The sequence below is a fragment of the Arvicola amphibius genome, chromosome 4 (assembly GCF_903992535.2).
Source record: "Arvicola amphibius chromosome 4, mArvAmp1.2, whole genome shotgun sequence".
NCBI classification, from domain to species: domain Eukaryota; kingdom Metazoa; phylum Chordata; class Mammalia; order Rodentia; family Cricetidae; genus Arvicola; species Arvicola amphibius.
Window position 1 is genome coordinate 75,413,296 of NC_052050.1, and position 18,245 is coordinate 75,431,540.

The following is an 18,245-nucleotide window of genomic DNA, read 5'->3' on the forward strand; positions in this document are numbered from 1 at the left end:
CAATAATTCTAAAGGACATGCATAGTGCAGAGACAAGTTCACAAGTGACAGGCAGAAGAAAAGGGGTGAGACAGGAAAGCCAGCTCACTTCGTGACTTCACCTAAGTCTTTAAAAAAGTCCGCAAGCCTGGTTTGCGCCATCTATGAAGTCGTCAGTCGCTCGGGTAACTGGGTCATCTGGCAGCCTTACGTCGCATGCCTTTATGAGGACAACTTGGCTTTCCCTGCCTGTCTCCATCCATTCACTGATTTGCCCAATACTTGCCGTGCCATGCTCTGTGCTCTGGGCTAGGCACTGAGATAATGGCAGTGAGGAAGAGAAACAAGAGCCTTCCCTTCCTAGAGCTTATAAGCCACTGACAGGAGCTGCCCACACACCAACGTCATGTTAGCTGCCGTAAGTGCAGTGAATAAGATCAAAGCACAACTTGGAGCCAAAGGGCCACTATTCCAGGAATCTGCCTGAGAATCTAGAGCTGTCTTTCTAATTAGTGTATTGTATCCAAACTAAAGGGTGGAGCAAACGCAGCTAAGTCACTTGCGTGGGTGTGAATCTGAGCTGGTGAAAAGTGGGGTGAGCTTGGGAGGATAGAGGTCTGATAACAGATCCATCACTGGGTGACCTAAAACCCTGTAAAGGAACCACTTCATTTCTTTCTAAGACTCATTTTAAAAAAAAAAAAAAAAAATTGAAAACAGACCTAAAAATACCTCCCACCTTTCTACCATAAACATAACCAAAAAAGGAAGAAAAGAAATGAGGAGTGAGGAACGCTTAATTGTGACACTGTTTTTAAATCTGTTTTTATCTCTTTACCAACGTAAGAGGAAGAGAACTGTGGCATACAGGGCTTCGGTGGCCAGGCTTTTCCTTTGGCAACTGACATTTCTTCCTGACAAGTCCCAAGGCATTTTTTTCCCTCTGTTGTTGGTGATTTTATTAAGTGAAAATTGTAAGCCTTTTGACTATCACCTTAGAACCTCTGACCAAAGCAGAGCGAGGCACGGTGCATTTCTGTCATCTTCAAGAATTCCGAGAGGTCCAAGGCCAACCAGCATCCCTAATGCAGTTGACAACAACCCACACAAACTTCCCAGACCCTGAAGAAGTCAGCCTGGCCTCCATGGTCTTCTAAAAGTCAGTTGGAACTTAAGGAAGTAAGGCGTGCGCGCACGCTGAACAACTGCAGAGGTCATTCTCTGTACTGATATTTAAATCTGAAAGTCTTTCTGACATTAACCAAAGATCTAAATTAGCTCCATATTGCCTGGGAGTCAGTGCTTCCTGATGCTAACCGCTGGAGCTCATCCCAGGTGGCTGAGTCCAGCAGGCCAGGCCTCCCCCCACAAAGGAAAGTTAACCACAGTTGATGTACTCAGGAAGAAGATGCATGATTACATGTGCGAGGTCGAGGAGCAGGAGGTAGAAAGGGAAGTGTACGCTTCTGGTTTTGGTTCTACCCATGATTTAGGGATTCCCAGCCCCTGTCTGCTCTCACCACCGAGAGATGTTATAGGAAATCTCGAGCTTTATATTAGTGTGTGGTAACCATCTGCACTTTCAGTGCCCTGAATAATGAGGCCCATAGAAGAGGGAAGACAGAGCTTATTCAGGTTGAAAACACTGAAAATATGATGTGGGTTAGGACATTCAATTCATGACCAGAATCGCATACGGCAGATGACTCAGTGAAGGGAAACAATACAAATGAGCTGCTGTTAACAAGAAGAGATGGCTCCCCATCCAAAAAAAAATATATTTTCTTCATTATATATTTGATGCATGTTAATCAGTTATGTTGTCTTTAGCAAGGGCATGAAATGCCACACAGGTAAGATGGTCAGCCATAATAAGAAAGTAAAATAGGAAATTAACATAAATTTAATAACAATTCCTATGAAACTGGCCTCTCGCTATATAAACTCCCTACAAATATTTTTTTAATTTCAGTTTGTTGCCCGGTTGGTTGATTGATTAATCGATCTGCCTTACGGTGCTGGTAATTGAACCCAAGTCCTTCTGCATGCTAGGCAAGCATTCTACCACTGAGTTACTGCCCCAGCCAAATAAAGCCTTTTAAAAGCATTTTTAAAAACACTGCTGACAGTGTTTATGTTTAGAAATAAAAGAAAAAGTAACAAATGGCTACATGTTGTATGACGTATGATAAGGCTTCTAGTGACAATATGGTACACAGATTCTAAAGGAGCCTTATCTCCCAGGACAGTGATGGAAGGCCGTATAAAGAGTTGCAAAGTCGCATGGACTTACACAGCTCACTGAAGGTTTTCTTTCAACTGTGGGAAAGTTTTTAAAGATAGAACAGTTGAAGGGGAAACATCCGGGATGAGGACCCGTATGGAGGGGGATAAATCCAGATAGTGGTGAGATAGATACAATAGAAATAAATTATATGTGTGCATGTAGGAAGATGTCATAAGGAAACCACCCCTCCCCCTTTCTTTTACTTTCCTTTTTCTTTTCTTTTTTTTCTTTTTTGACAGGCTCATGCTATGTAGCCCAGGCTGGTCTTGCGATTTGAATCTCATTGCTACAGTCTTCTGAGTCCAGAAATGACAGACATGTGCTAATGTACCAGGTTCTGAAAGTTGTTATTTTGGATAATGAATTGTTTTGGCTTTTGTATTAAAAATACTGACCGCAAAGATCACACAGATAGATAATATTAATAAGAGCAGAAATTTTAAAATCAGAAAGTTATGTCCATAAACACTATGCAGCATTTTTGATTTCTAAAATGTACCATAACTAAGTATGTGAGGTGGTTTAAGTAGACACTCCATCATTTAACTGGATCGTTTAAATCTCTTAAAGTTAAATTTAAGTAGAAAACACTATATTCAGTACTATGCTATCATCCAGCAGATACTATGTAAAAAGTCCTATAAAAGAAGCAAGTGTGCTGCCCAGTGATAGGGGAATGATTAAATAAATAATGGCACAGCATACAATAGACTGCTAGCTACACAGCCGCTTAAATATATTCGAGCAAAACTTGAACTTTGAGAAGAACTGCTTTGTCACTAAAACTACAAAGCACTATGCAAAACTACAAAATAAAATATTCTGATTCACTCTGATAAAACACTTATGAGTACACATATAAAAATAATACTACTCCAAAAAAAAATACTAACAGTGGTCCTCTCCAAGGGATGGGATGAGGGGTGATTGTATTTTTGTCTGTATTTTTAAAAACATCTATATGAGTTTATAATATAATATGTTCACAATGCTATAATTTGATTGCAGTATTTAGGGCTCATATTTCCTAGAAATGGCAATGTTCTTCCCTCATCAGCAACCTAATTTCTGGGAACTGGGAGTCTGCACATGTTAACAAGGTCTAGAACTTCCTCGGGGGTTTCCTCAGTGTGCAGCCTGGTGTCCCTCAACAGGGTCTGAATCCTTCCTCCACCTACTAGGCTGAAAGAAAAAAAAAAACCCAAGAACCACCTTGCCTTTGTCATTTCCTTGTCTTTTAGTGTTAAAAATGGAGCCCGACTAATACTTGTTTTGGGGGGTGCAATAGTCAGGTGTGTTTTGCATCTTAGTATCATAGAGAGAAAGAAGATGTAGCTAATAAGGAACAGAGCGAGTTAGTGGGGAGATGTGGAATGATGATGGAACCCCAGGAGTATGGAAAAGCTGTGGAGAAGAGAAAAGAGGAATTCGAATTCCACATCCTGCCTGGGGATGGTGGGAGGGATCACTCTCAGCCTGTCCAGGGTTATAGTTCTGGACTGAAGTTGCAAGCAGGTCGAGGGGCTCAGATGACTCCCATTTATTCTTAGGAAAGTATATTCCTACTTGACAGAGCCTAGGACAGTGCCCAGGATTAACTGACCCTGGAGGTCATCCAGGTTTTACACAGAAAGCTTCTGGTTGCAACTACACATCTTGGGGAGCTGGTCCCAACCTCTAGGAATAGTGGATTCTTGGAGCACATAGACCCACTGATGAATCCTAGCCATTGTGTCTGTCAATCTCTGCATCTTGACAGACCTCCCAGCCCCACCCTCCCCCTGCTGCCAAAGAATCCAAGGTATAGGACTGTTGATCTTGTGCTGTGGATTTTCCAAAAACAAAGAAACTAGGACACAAATGCAAGCTGTTTTGCTTTAATAGGAAGATCAGGAGGTGTCTAATAGAGACTAGGACGTGTCTTATAAAGTCCCGATGAAGCACGAAGTGACTACCAAAGATTAGAACTCGTTTTAAATTCATAATGTTCTGGTCTTCCTGATGTGTTGTTAAATGACAAAATAAACAAAACGAACCTATTTAATATTATATAAGGTATTTTGGGAATGAGGTAGACATACCCATAGGGGATTAAAAAAAAACCTATAAGATATATGTCATTAAAATAAAATTATGGGCTCACTTTTATAGAGTGTTTATGCTTAAAAGGCTGGTAGGAATGTGGTCAATTTTAATATTAGTTTACCTAATTTTAATTGGTGCTTCCTAAATTATCTGACAGAAGCATGTAGTATTTTGCAAGAAAGAAAGAAAAACAAGTTTTAATGCCCAGTGGGCGCCCTCTTGTCGTTGCCTTGAACAATGGACAGAGGTTTAGCATCTGCAGCATTGCAAACATGGAAAAGCAGAACAGAAAATAGCCCTCTGTAAGCAGTGGGAATAAATCTTATGAAAAGACAAAAAGTAGAGCTACCTTTTCCTCACCCACCCCAAGATGTTAGGAGAAATTTCCAGATACGTATGTAGTTCAAAGGCTGAAGGGTAAATTTATCATGATTTGGAGTTTGAAAAAAAGAAAAAAGAAAAACAAAAGTAAAAATAAATAAAGCATCTTTGAAAACTTCCAAATACTTTATTGGCTTTGAAACCAAATCATGTTATATCACACTAAAGAGATTAGCCACCCAAGACCTTCTCATATTGTATTACCGCACCGAGAATCCATAGGAAGCTCAGGTCCTGCGTTCATTGCTAATAGCTCTCTAATCCTTTACCACCAATTTATAGTTTAGAAATGGCAACATGTCCTAAAGATTAAAGTCATGTGACAAATAGTTCATGTCCGTTAATAACCAAATCGCATGCCTCAGATCCAGGCAGGCCTGCCTGCCTTTTCCTTCTATACGGTTTGTGGGTAGGAAATACTTCATGTCCCTATTACATGAATGATGAATGGGACCGTTGGTTATGGTCTGTTATTTGCTTGGCTATAGTCAATATGTTTTCTTTGGACAGGGATTTCTGTGATTTATCTCTCTCCTGGCCTTATCACTTATTAACTCTGAGGAGACAGGAAAAAGCCAAGGTTGTATATGAGGCCTTGTAGCCATTTAGACCTCTAATGTCAGGGAAAATATTCCTTTTAATGATCCCGTTACACTAGCTACTCATGTCCTGATTACACTCCACTCCAAATAGGAAATAAGGGTCATATTTCTTGGAAAGTATATACATAAAATATGCAAAATAATATGCTTCCTTCAGACTGGCTTTATTCTTTGAAGAAACGGCTTTCATTTCGTAGATGTCACTGAGGTACAATGGTTACTTTTACAGATTGTGGTTGTTGCTCCCATTATGGTACCCACAGGGTTTAACTGTGCATATGCCAGTAGATTCCAAATTACCCCCCACCCATCAACACATATAAAATCAGAGAGAAGAAAATCACATTTTGTAAAAATAAATCCTCCCCTTGGTGGAAAAGAGGGTTGGGACTTATTCTTTGCATCAAAACAAAAGAAAGGAGCATTCTTTCTGCCCTGAATTCTTTCCTTTTATGTGAACAGCTCTCTCAGACTCATTTTTTAAGTCATGTAGACAGGAGCGGCCTCTGAATTTTTCTTTTTTATTGAGTCTTTTCCAATCAGGACAGCAGTGATACAGAACTGCAAGGCAAGGGTTCATCACATACTCTCTCCCGTAGCTGCATCTTAAAGGAAAACAATCTGACTGAGTGAGGAGGGAGGAGGAGCAGGAAGAGGAGGAAGAAGAGGTGGGGCAAAGTAAGCAAGCAAACAGGCTCTTGCCTTCTGTCCTCCGTACTTCATGAGTGGACGCTAGGTCTGTCTATTGAACAATGAACGTGAGCATAGAATATTACCATTGTGTATCTTCAGACTCCTCTTGACCATTGCAAGACCCTCAGGAAGCCCAGCAAAGTCACAGCTCGACCATCATCAAGCTTAAGAAAGCAAAACATTTGCTCACTTGAAATCCTCTGTCTGCCCTACTGGCCATCCGACCTATCTTTCCACTCTTCCGCTCTTGAACCCTCTCTCACTGCATCCCACCTCCACTGGGTACCACCTACACCCAAGTTGCCACATAGCTTTCCTTGGTGACTTCAAAGACCTTTGAGGAAAACTTCTAACTTCTGGCTTGGTCTGCCGTCTGTCCTTCTACAAGTCTGAAAAATTATAAACGTCATGGCCAACTGCCATTTCAGAGACTCTGAGATCTGCCCTCAGCTCTAAAGATAAGCATCAACTGTTGCTCGTGGAACAGTTTTTTTTTTTTTTTTTTTTTTTTACACACACCATCTCTGGAACTTTCTGTCTGCCCAGGAAACCTACCACCGTGCACTGATTCCTGCATAGGTTCCTGGTCATCCTTCAAATCTCAGCTCGCATCTCCTTTCCAGGTGGGAACAACCCCTGACCTGTGTGCATATCTGACACCTTGTTGTTGGATGTTTCCCAGGGTTGATGTGGCTGACTTAGGGACCTCCATGTTACCTCTAAGGCCATGAGATCAATGAAAACGGGCACCCTGTCTGCTTTGACTCAAGTTTTGGACATTGCCTAGAGCTGGTTTAGAACATCACCTAGAACAGAACAGGGAATTTGCAAGCATTTTTCTAACAGAAAGAAACAATAGGAAGGAGGAAATCAGAACTTAACCCAGATATTTTGAGACCAGCTTCACAGCCAAGAAAGAAGTAGTATTTTCCATGGCAAAGAAAACTGAGATGCATGGACTGTTGATCAAAGCAGGCTCAAATGACCAGTTCTTTGGCAATTTTTTTTTAGTAGAAACAACCTTCCCACTACTTACTCTTCACATTCTGAATTTATTTTTAGGCAGCACTCCTACCAGGCCAGGTACCATCAGAACTACATTATCTCCCTGACCTATTTACTCTTTCAATACAAACACTATTAAAATGTCTCCATTTTATAGGTGAGGAAATGAAAAATATTTATACCACAGATCTCAACCCATTTCTTCTTTATCAGAATCCCCAACTATTGTAGTGTATGCATGAAAATGTCAAGTGCAGAGGGATAGATTCTTAATTAACAGTTTCTATTTACAACCCATGTCATCCAGATTACAGCAATCAATGAGGAACCATTGATCCTGGGCAATATGTTAATCAATTATCAGGGCACACCTATCACAGCCTTGGGAGATGTTAAGTCAAGTTGCTTCAAAACAGCTTACCACGTCATGTAGGACTGAGAAAGGCTCTCTCTCTATCACATTAGTGGGCCTATTTTGGATTCCCTTTCTGTTTTATCCACAGACGATACAGGAAGAGAGCTCTGAACATAAGGAAGCTAATGAAGAGGGGGCAGACTAATTGCACAGGAGCAGAGAGATCCAGCGACAGAAACTCCCCTGCCGATTAAGACAAGTTACAGGGAATAGCAAAGCTACCTATTCAAACTAGTCCATCTTACAGTGAAAACAACGGGGGTCCGAGGCAAATAAGAATCCATACTTCATCTCTCGGCCAGGGAAGTGCAGCAGGCAGAGAACAGTCAGAGGAGCAGAGCTAGACCAGTCCCGCATGTGCTTATGCAAAAGGCAATTGCTGTGCCCAGGTAGTTAAATATAGAATGAGTCTGAGGCATAGTGAGGAGCTGCAAAGATAGCATGGCAAAGCTGGGGGAGCTACAAATGCCAAGGCAAAGGGGCTGCCTGGCAACCTTACGTCTAGTGAGCAAACAGGGATGTTTCTCCTCAGGGCAATGATGAGATAGTGGCTTTTCAGAAAATTCTAGCATCAAGGAGTTCACATAAGGAGAAAACTACTGAACAAGAGATTGATTGGGTGCTAGCTCTCTGCCTCCCACTTAAAGAGAATGATTTTGTTCATCCCAAGGTGATAACGGTCGTTCTGTGGGGGAATCCCTTCACTGCCCTGTTTTACTGGCAATGAAAAAGGAACTGATGGAGAAGAAAGAGCAAGGGAAAAATCTGGAAGAGAGAGAAGGGTTAAAACAAATATGATCAGGAGGGAGGAAATGAAAACTTAGAGTCATTAAGAGTCACAGAACACATTTGCCTGCATGGCCCATCCTGTGGACAAAGAGCATTGTTCCTCATCGCCCAGGGATGAGAAACACCAACAGGAAGTATTTCAGGAAGAAGTTTCATTCCTAAATTAATACATTATTTGCACTGGCTCTTCCTCAGTGGCCACAAGTTGGGTGAATTTGGTTAAAATGGGAAAGTAGAAGGGAGAAAGGTTATGAGAGGAAAGCCTAACCCGAAAACCAGCAGAACTGTCGGGCTGCTCACCAGTGTCCCTCAACAACTTGGGGAGGGATCTGATTGTGAGTGCAGCCCTGCGTTGGTCAAACATTATCCTGTGGTCCTTTTGTTATTTTTTCCCCTCATTTTCCCTGGACACAGAGGCCTTTCCCATGAAGAAGTTACTAGAATGAAAGCAAAGTGCTAACTTTAGATGTGGCCACTTGTTACTAGAAAACCCAGTTCTAAGAATTTGGAAGAAACTGCTATCAGCTACTAAGAAACTTTCAGTAGCATCCAAGTTCACTGAAGGGTTCGGAGGAATGATCATGCTCCTAAAGGAAACACACCATTTAAAGACTAAATGGCTATAAGAAAAAAAGGGGTGTGAATCATGAAGATGTTGGGGAGACCTGACCTGACCAGTGAGATCTGGTCAGGAGTCCTGTGGTCTTTATCTGGTCTACCTAGACAGACTGACCAGATACAGGAACACGGGACTCTGACAATAAGCCTGTGGCTAGATGGGGTTTTAATTTCCTCCATTTAGAAACATTTAACATGTAAGATCAGCCCGACCCCCACATTTGCAAATGAGTTAATGAGACATAATAAAGTTTGACCGGGCCAGTGCTATTGGGCTTCTGTGTTCTATTTAAGTCAGGACCCAACTCTCTTCCATGATTCTGATTGGGAAAATTCAAGAACATCATATATCTAGAGTACAAGAATGTTCAAGTCTGAGGTCCAGCAATGGAGGGTTGTGCCCAGCAACCTTAAAAATGAGGCCACTTTTCAGCCAATCTGTGTTTAGTCAGACCACTTCCTCCAAAACGCTGCCTTTATTTGCATGGACTAGACCAGGGTGTTCCTGTCTGATTTTACTTTCTGGCTTTGCTGAAAGTAGAATTTTAGAGCCTTCCACATTCCTATATCCAAACTCCCTTGAGTACTCAGAGAACAGTGGGAGTACCTTCAGTGGGGCGTTAGTTTGCAGTTCTACGATATTTATTCTTTTTTAAGGGGAGCAATTCCAGGGATGTTCCATTAAGAGTCAAGATTAGTTTCCCAATCCAGAAAGGCAAGCCTCACATCTAGAAGTGATACGGATTCGAGAGCGAAGGGTGCAGTGAACTCCTGGGAGTAGTCAGCAGAGGGGCTTGCACACACACAATGACCTGAGCAGTCGTGTGCACATGAAGAACAGACAGGCGTTGAGACCCCTTATCTACACCCTCACTGGTAAGCAGTGACAAACGCAGAGGTAAACGGCATAAGCCACAAGAGCTGGGAGCCCAGCCATGACTAAGGACCCTTCAAAAGGACAAGCACATGCCAGTGATTACGAGGATCAGAAGTTCCCCGGTGAAAACCATGTGATGTCACCATAACTATTAATAGTCGGGGAGTCTTTGTCCTGATTTCTTTCTACTTTTATTTTTCTAGCACGAGAAGAGGCTAGATTCCCTCCTAGAGTACATTTCAAAAGGCATCTTCTTGTCAATTGCTCCCAGTCGAAGGCATGAATGATTTTGTCTCTTTAAACCCACACATGAGCATATCGATACACTTTCCTACATAGTTACTTTCCCCAGCTAACAGAGCTGCTGTTTTTATCTCTGATCTTAATTCCAGTGTGACACAGATTTCCCAAGAAAGATGTGATTTCTTAAATTGATAGCAGGCAATTTTTGAATGTTTAAAAAAAAAACTTAAATAATGGTGGGGTTGGTCAGTCCCTAATGTTTTTTTGTTTGCTTTAGATTTTGTTGTTGTTGGTGGTGTGTTGTTTTTTTGTTAAGGGGGAGGTGTTTTGTTTAAGAATTTAAGTAATGTAATGGTAGTGATTTTAAAAGACATGTATGACCAGGTAGCTATAGGGCATATTTTGTTGAACACTGATTAAAAATAATTTCTTCTAAATGAGACCTGACCACAAAATGGAACCATTAATGAGCAAGGACATTGTCACCAAAGAGGAAACCATGGCTGACTGCTTCTGGTGCCTCCTACCCCACAAGCATTTTCTTCTTCTTCTTTCTTTCTTTCTTGTTCTTAATGGCAGAGTAAATAAGCAACCAGCAAGGCCTAAATTTTTTTGGCCAAAAACACAGTCCAAAGTCCTCAGAGAAAACATTTGGCCTCTGTGGTTTTGTAATATGTTCCAGAACAGCAAGTCCAGCGAGAAACACTTTGAAAAACTCCCATCCCATGGAATGACAGTGGGGAGTGTTACAGTATCAGAAATTGCAATTGGTCTTTTTCCTGCAAGCCCATAATGAGGCTTATTTAAGAAAAAAGAAGAAGAAAGAATGAATGAAAGAAAAAGAAAAATTACAGTGTTATGTGAAAGTTCTCATGGGAAAAATGAATGGCAAGAAATCCTAAATTTAAAAGAAACAGCTAATCTGCTATTTTGATTGTTCTTCAAAACTTATGCTGAATCAATGAGCCTAATTAAAAACACTTGGCCCACTTCTCTCAAGCATCCTCGCTTTCTCTGTGCTTCGCCTGTATACACCGCAAAACTCCGGATCGACTTTTTTTTTTTCAAGCACTCACTAACGAAGTGCTGACTTTGTTGGGATGGCTGAGCTAATTTCGTGAACTCAGTGTGAAACCTGAGCTAAACAAAATTGTGGTAATTTTCCTTAATTTGTAAAAGTGATTGGAGTGCAAACAAAATTTTCCTCTTGGGTCAATCCTATAATTTTCAATTAACTAAAACTAATCGGCAGGCAGGCACCAACCCTGTATTTTGTTTAAAGGGCTGGGAGGCATTTCTGAGGGTCAAGATATATTAGCTGAGATTTTTGTTTGATGTGTGTGTGTGTGTGTGTGTGTGTGTGTGTGTGTTGTCATTGTGAGAGAGATAGAGACTGGGTGACTATGGAGCATGCTTGGTTTAGTTCACAGTATAAAATTAGAGGAGAAGACACTTTGAGGTAGAAGATTGCAGAAAAGAAGAAATCTGCCCATTGAATTATGCGATTTAATCGGGCTGTACTAACAGAACCAGCTCTGCGCTCCAGACCCTTTGTGTGAAAACAACTTCCCTTCTACCTGGGAAGGCCTGGCAGACCTTCAATAATAAACGAGGAGAAAAGGCTGCAACTAGATCACGGGTGGAGCTAGTCAGGTGATGGGAAGCAAAGGGCCCTGGAATTTACCACGCCGTGTGTGTGGTCTTTAACATCAGGCCAGGCCTCACCTTTGAGCATCGTCTCCCTGCCCCCTTCCATAGCAGATTCTGAATGGTCAAAAAGAGCCCGGGGTGTTTGCTTTGACTATTCCATGTATTTCCACATCCTGCCAGTCCAGATCCTGCCTGATTGGCTGTGCCTGGTGGGTGGGATTTCAGATGCACCCTGTAACCCTAGCTGCTCACCACAAGGCAGGGCCATGTGCCAGAGCTGTTGGGGAGAGTGGGGGAGTGCAGTTTACTGGGGAGTGAAGAAAGCTCCAGCCCAGAGTAAACTATGAAAGCTACCAAATGTGTTTAATTCAAACGTTGGCTCCAAGAAAGGAGCACTGTTCATTAAAGCTCAACTCTGTGCTAGAAAGCAAACTCCAACAAGCTGGCCAAGCTGCTAGAGAGACCTTGGTCCTGTCTAGTGTTTGCCTGTTCTCTTTTATTTCTCATATTATTTTTAGTAGTTAACCAATTATTTCACCATTCAAAACCATTCCACCTACATCAGCTTTTAGGAATAATAATCATAGCAGTATCTTTGGTTCTATATTTGCTGAAATGGGAACATCTGTCTTAACAGAAACAAGTTTTTTTAAAAAAAATACATACATATATTTATACACACATGTACACACACATATATGTGTGTATATATATGTGTATTTATATATGTGTGTATATATATGTGTATATATATGTGTGTGTATATATATGCATGTATATATGTGTGTATATGTATGTATATATATACACACACATATATGTGTATATATGTGTGTGTATATATATGTATATATATATATATATATATTCAAATAAAAGTAAAACACACATCTCATGAGGCCACATCAGCTCTGAGAGGACTATCTGTAATCCTGCTTACCTGTATAGATGAATCTGCCTGGAGTCCCTTTGCAGAACTGCTTGGACTTGTAGGACAATGTGACTTCCACAACACCAGGGATGTGCCGAGGAGGTGTCTGCACACGGATGGCATGGGGAGTTATCAACTGCAGGAGACATGGAAGGGGGAACGGTCACTGCACTCGGTAAAGCACTCGGGTCCCAGTTGCCCTACCTGCTCTCCATAAACAGTGCTCTAAAACACATCATTAACCTGTCAGTGGACACAGTCTGGATGAAACCTGTAGGAAAGATGCCGACAACAACATTTACCAGTGTTCTGTGTGCAGCTACAACAGCATTATCTGAGTTTTCCTCCACAGCAGCCCTGGGTTTCCTGATTTGGAAAAGGAACCTGGCCGAATGAAATGGTTTATCTCCTACAGGATATCCTTTGGAAAACCTGCTTGCAACAGATGCCCAAAGCAGAACAGAGCTTTGCCATGCTTCTCCGTGTGCCTGGTGTTTGAACTGAGCTCTTCAACACATGGAGAGCACGGAGGTAGGAAAACAGGAGGCCTGGGGATGCTAATTAGCTACAGAACACATGTAGGAAACGCCCTGAAGACCATTTGGCACATTGACTACCAGAGGCACAATCAAAGCACTTTAAAGGGGAGAGCAAAGATCTGCCTTCCTGGGATAGCACATGACTCAGGCTAAACTAAAGGTTCTCTGGAAAAGAGAAATGGAAGGTTGGGGAGAGGGCGGTCGGATGGTAACCCTTCCACCATACAATATCCCATGCCCAATAAAAAAAAGTGCATTTCTGAACTCTATTGTCAATCCAATTATATTATGAAGCAGAATGTATTTTTTATTACTCTTATCTCAGTTTATATAAAGAAAATGTTATTAATGGTCATAAATGGGCATTAACTGGATCTTAAGAAAAAAATCTAGCCCTGGCATTTGACTGTTTGACCCATGGTAGAGCTGCATTCTAAAAGTTCTCCCTCTGTGAGGTAGTAGTGGCCCACTCAGCTCAACGCTGTGGGATAATTTGAACAGATAGTGGATAGTATATCCTCTGGGGCAGTCTAGAGTGAGTCAACACCAGCTTTTGTTTATGCTATTGATGGCAATGACAAAGAACGGGGTTTTATTTAAGCATGCAAACCACTGAGTTCAAATGTTTTTGAGAATCATGGGTGAGGTGTTGAGAAATCACATTCAGCCCCTGGTTGCCACCGAGGGAAGCTGTCTTGTGTTGGACAAAAGGACGAGAAAGTTGTCCATGCCAAAATCCACAAGTAATGTCATTAAATGTTCCGGGAACCACAGAGAAGACACCAGGATAAAGTCATCTCAGGAATCAGAAATGCTTTAGTCTCTTCTCTAGAATACACAGGGAGTTGATTGGCTAGAGATTCTCAAAGAGATGTTTCAGGATGACCGTGCCACAGTGGAACTCTGGAGACCAAGAGAAAAGCTAAGATTCATTCAAAAAAAAAAAAAAAAAAAAAGCAGGGACAATTTTGCCTTGAAATTTTGCCCTAGTCTGGGGAGCTCATGGGCTCTAGAAGGAAAAAAAACTATTATTATTTTGCTAAATAGGCAGTCTCAAGCTCCCTTCTAAATGTATGCCTCTCTATACCCACAGGTGAGTGCGGCTCTCAACCTTCCTTAGCAATGCACGTTGGTGAAGGGGGCAACAGTTGATACAGAAACTCACAACTGGTCAATGGGCAGAGAATAAATGTCTATAGAGCGACTGACCACAAATGAAACATCTGGGTCACACTACCTCCCTCCAAAGCTCAGGAAGCGTCACATCTGCCTGTAGCTGAGGGTCTACTGGTAGCTGATGGCTGCCAGGAGAGAGGAAGACAACTTTCTTTACAGATGTGGCCCCTGATAGGTGGATCAGGCTCTAGTCGGTGACCCTGCCCGTGGACACAGGGGCAGCACTAACCAGACTCGGGTTAAGTTTTTAAAAAGGCAAAAATGAAGAAGACATGAATATGGGAGAGGGCTCTCTAAGTGTAGCTTGGTGTATGTGTGTGTGATATGTGTTGTGTGTGTGTTGTGTGTATGTGTTATGTGTGTATGTGTGGTGTTATGTGTCGTGTGTGTTTGTGTGTGTTATGTGTTGTGTGTGTTTTGTGTGTATTGTGAGACTATGAATGAATAGATGAAAAGGAAAAAGTATTCTATTCTTACTGAATTCCTTCCAAAATGCTTTGAATGCTGTCTCAAATATGCACAGTATATGTAATGCAACTTAACCTTGATACATCAAGATCATGTTTGCATTCACCTGTCTGATAGCTTGCTGCAATACAGAAAAACACTAAGTGGCTGCTGAAGTAGAAAGTGCTGTTTCCACGCCTTAAAAAGCTTCCAAACAGTCAAGCACTTGACATTATTTCTGTTTTCTTCTGTATCTTTGTCCTCTGCGCCTGCTAATCTGCACTTATAGTTTGTAGGCATAGAAACAATGAAACCTAATGTAATACTGTATAAGAAACAAGAGAGGAACTAGGTCCAGTTTCAGAGAGTAGCCAGTGCTCAGCTAGTCTCTGAAGCCCCACGGCATGTTCTCTCTGCGGTCAGTTTTTACCCGATTTTCAAGAAAGAGTAGTCTGGCTCTTCATAGGAATCCAGACAGTCGTGACCTTTATGCTACGTACAACTCTTAGAAATCTATTTACTGTTTGCCATTGAGAATTTCCTGCTTGTCTTTCTCCCATTAAACAGTTTTGAGATTAGAGAAGATCTTGAATTCCTATTCTATTCTTAAAAGATATTTAATGAGTAGCTGGAGAGATGGCTCAGTGGCTAAGAATATACTGTTTATTCTTGCAGAGGACCTGGATTCAGTCCCTACATCCACATGGTGGCCCAACATCTACATGGTAGCCCATGACCACATGCAATTCCAGTTCCAATACTTTTATTTCTGACCTACACAGGCACTAGGGACCCAATACCTTTATTCCTGACCTATATAGGCACTAGGTGCACACATGATAGACATGCATACATGCAGGCAAAACATTCATTCATAGAAAATAAAAATAAACAAATTTAAAATATTTTATGAAATAAATGTCTTCATACATAATTTTCCAAGGATTCGTGGAATAAATTCATGTGTAAATGTTCTCATAAATCTACTAGGTATTTGACTCCAAGAGGTATAATAATCATTACATCACTCCATTCTCCTTAACCCACTAATAGTTAACACATTCCTCGAGTAGGTTACCTTAAAATGATGACCCAGCTAGTTTTGCACTCATATCCGCACATAAGCATGGATTGCTGCCTATCATGTTTCAATATGTTAAGAAAGAGGAGCACTTCTCAAAGTCTGGGGCTCCGATAAGAAACGATGCAGTAAAAATTTCAAGGTATTGAAGAGCTGGAGGGATGGCTCAGTGGTTAAACTGCTTGCTGATCTTCCAGAGAAACAAGTCCTTGGGTAGCTTACAAGGGCCTTAAATCAACCCAGCTCCTGAGATCAGACACCATCTTCTAATCTCTTGGGGGTACTGAATGCATGAGCACACACACACACACTCATTAGTCAAAATAAAAATAAATCTAAAATTAAAAGAAGTTAAGATAGTAATAATGGAAGATGTACACTAAAAGAGCATTTTATTAAACTTACATTAGATGTGATCTATCTTCCTTGTGTATATGTGTACTTATCCCTTATACTTACACAGGAAGTCATGCTGTAAATAAATTACTGTGGGAAAATATTATCAAAAACACAAAGTAGAATACTACCAGTTTGGAGTACTATGCATGCCATGTGGTTACCCAAGAACTAGATATGTAACTACACAGAGGACACCTCAAAAGGGAGGCAGTGGCGTGTTAACAGAAAAGACCTCTGGTAAAGTTGTAGGTAGCTTTCGTTTCCTCTGATTGACTCTCTAATTTCTTCAGCTCTTCAACAGTAAAAATGCATGCATATGACACTCAGGGGAAACCATAAGGCGCTGTGTAAAGACGGAACACTCGTGGACTCTTCACAGCCTGGAGAGGCTACCAGGCCACCAGTAAGCAAGAATGTGATCTCCTCAGGTTGCCTATATGAGTGTTTGTCTTTTCCAGACTCAGATAACAGGACCAGAAGAGCCCTATGGAGTGGAACGACAGAGGAAAACAGACTGTGGAATGCTGGGGAGAGTCGTGCCTTTCGGGGGAGCTGTCTTCTCTGAGGGACCATTGCATGTGCTTTCTATAGCTCTCTAGTTCTCAATAAGTAATGATGACAATGACCTAAGCAACAGTGACCCTTTGTGGTCTTCACACAGGGCACTCAGCCCTAGCTTGAGCTCTCTCAGTGACATATACCCTACAGATGTCAGGGGGGCAGGTATGGCTATTAGCTGGCTCATAGATAAGGAAAGTGAGTTTCAGGAAAGTTTAGAAACATAACCAAGGGACCTATTAGAAGCAGCAAGCTCCCCAGACTAATGGCCATCATCATAATGCCACACTGTCTCTTGACTACTTATCATTTTTCTATAATTTCTGGTCCATGGACTTTACATCCTCTCTGCCTTTGAAAACATCAATTGCATCCCTAGTACATCCTTCACCCTCCATGTCTGGGAGCATAGGAAGCACAGAGAACAACCATTATTATCCCTGTGAAGCTAAGCTGAGAACAATTCCCCAGCAGAGCTCAGAAGTAACTCCACCATCAGCCCACATGCATGTCTTCCATCCCCTGGCATGATATGAAAGAAAAGCAACAGGAAGCTCTGAGCCATGTGCAAACAGATTACTAGAAAACACACAAATGATTTCAAATTTTCCCTACTAACCTTACGACCCTGAACTACCTGCAACGTTAGAAAGTTGAACAATAAAAAAAAAAAAAGGTCTAAAACAAAGAAAAACTCAAAGGGATAGAGAGAAGGAAAGGGCAGTTTGTTGTTCTCTGGAAAACTAATTATCACTAATAGTCAGAAAAAAACTGGAGTGGGGTTTAGGTCTTTGACATATGGTGCCTGTGTTCTGCTATGGTCACTATCTATGCCTCAGTTTACCAACTGAATCATACGCTGTATGAGCTCAGATCATCTCTGTGGGAGATGAGAATAATATTAAATATGTTTTGTGTTTGGTTAGTGCTTCTCTTGGGACCCTAAAGTGTCTTCTAGATTAATTTTTTAATTTATGTATTAATAATTTTCACAGCATCCTCCCTCCTTCTCAATTAGAATGATAATACCCATCTCTTCTGAGATAGGCAGGGGGTGCTGAGTGATGGACATGGAACAGACACTTAAATAAGGAAGCTGTAACATAACACATAATTAAAGCTTTGAGACCGAATCTACTTAAGGAGCTCTGAAGAGAAATGAGTGTCAGTGGCTAAAGGAACAAACTTGCTGTTCTTTCATTCTGGAGCATCCTGCTTTTTGTTAAGTAGAAATGGCATTTCAAAAATATTTTTTCAGGGCCAGAGAGATGGTTCAAAGGGGTAAAGGTGCTTGTGGCTAAGCCTGGCAATCCAAGTTCGATTCTCTGGAACCCAACCAGTGGAAAGAGAGGAACCAATTCCCACAAGCTATCCTCTGACCTACACACACACACACCACCACCAACAACAACAACAACACCACCATAAACAAACAAACAAACAGAGGCCTTCCTTCAGCAAGCTAAACTAGGAAAAGTGTGTGTTCCTGA

General features: G+C 41.4%; 1 protein-coding gene across 12 annotated transcripts in view; it reads right to left on the minus strand.

Moving 5' to 3' along the window:
- Ebf1 (EBF transcription factor 1) overlaps positions 1 to 18,245 on the minus strand; it is a 389,291-nt gene that overhangs the window by 67,416 nt on the left and 303,630 nt on the right. For all 12 annotated transcript variants that reach the window (XM_038326659.1, XM_038326664.1, XM_038326662.1 and 9 more), the window contains one exon: positions 12,565 to 12,691. In XM_038326659.1, coding sequence (XP_038182587.1) covers positions 12,565 to 12,691 — 127 coding nt within the window. The remainder of the gene's footprint in view (positions 1 to 12,564; positions 12,692 to 18,245) is intronic.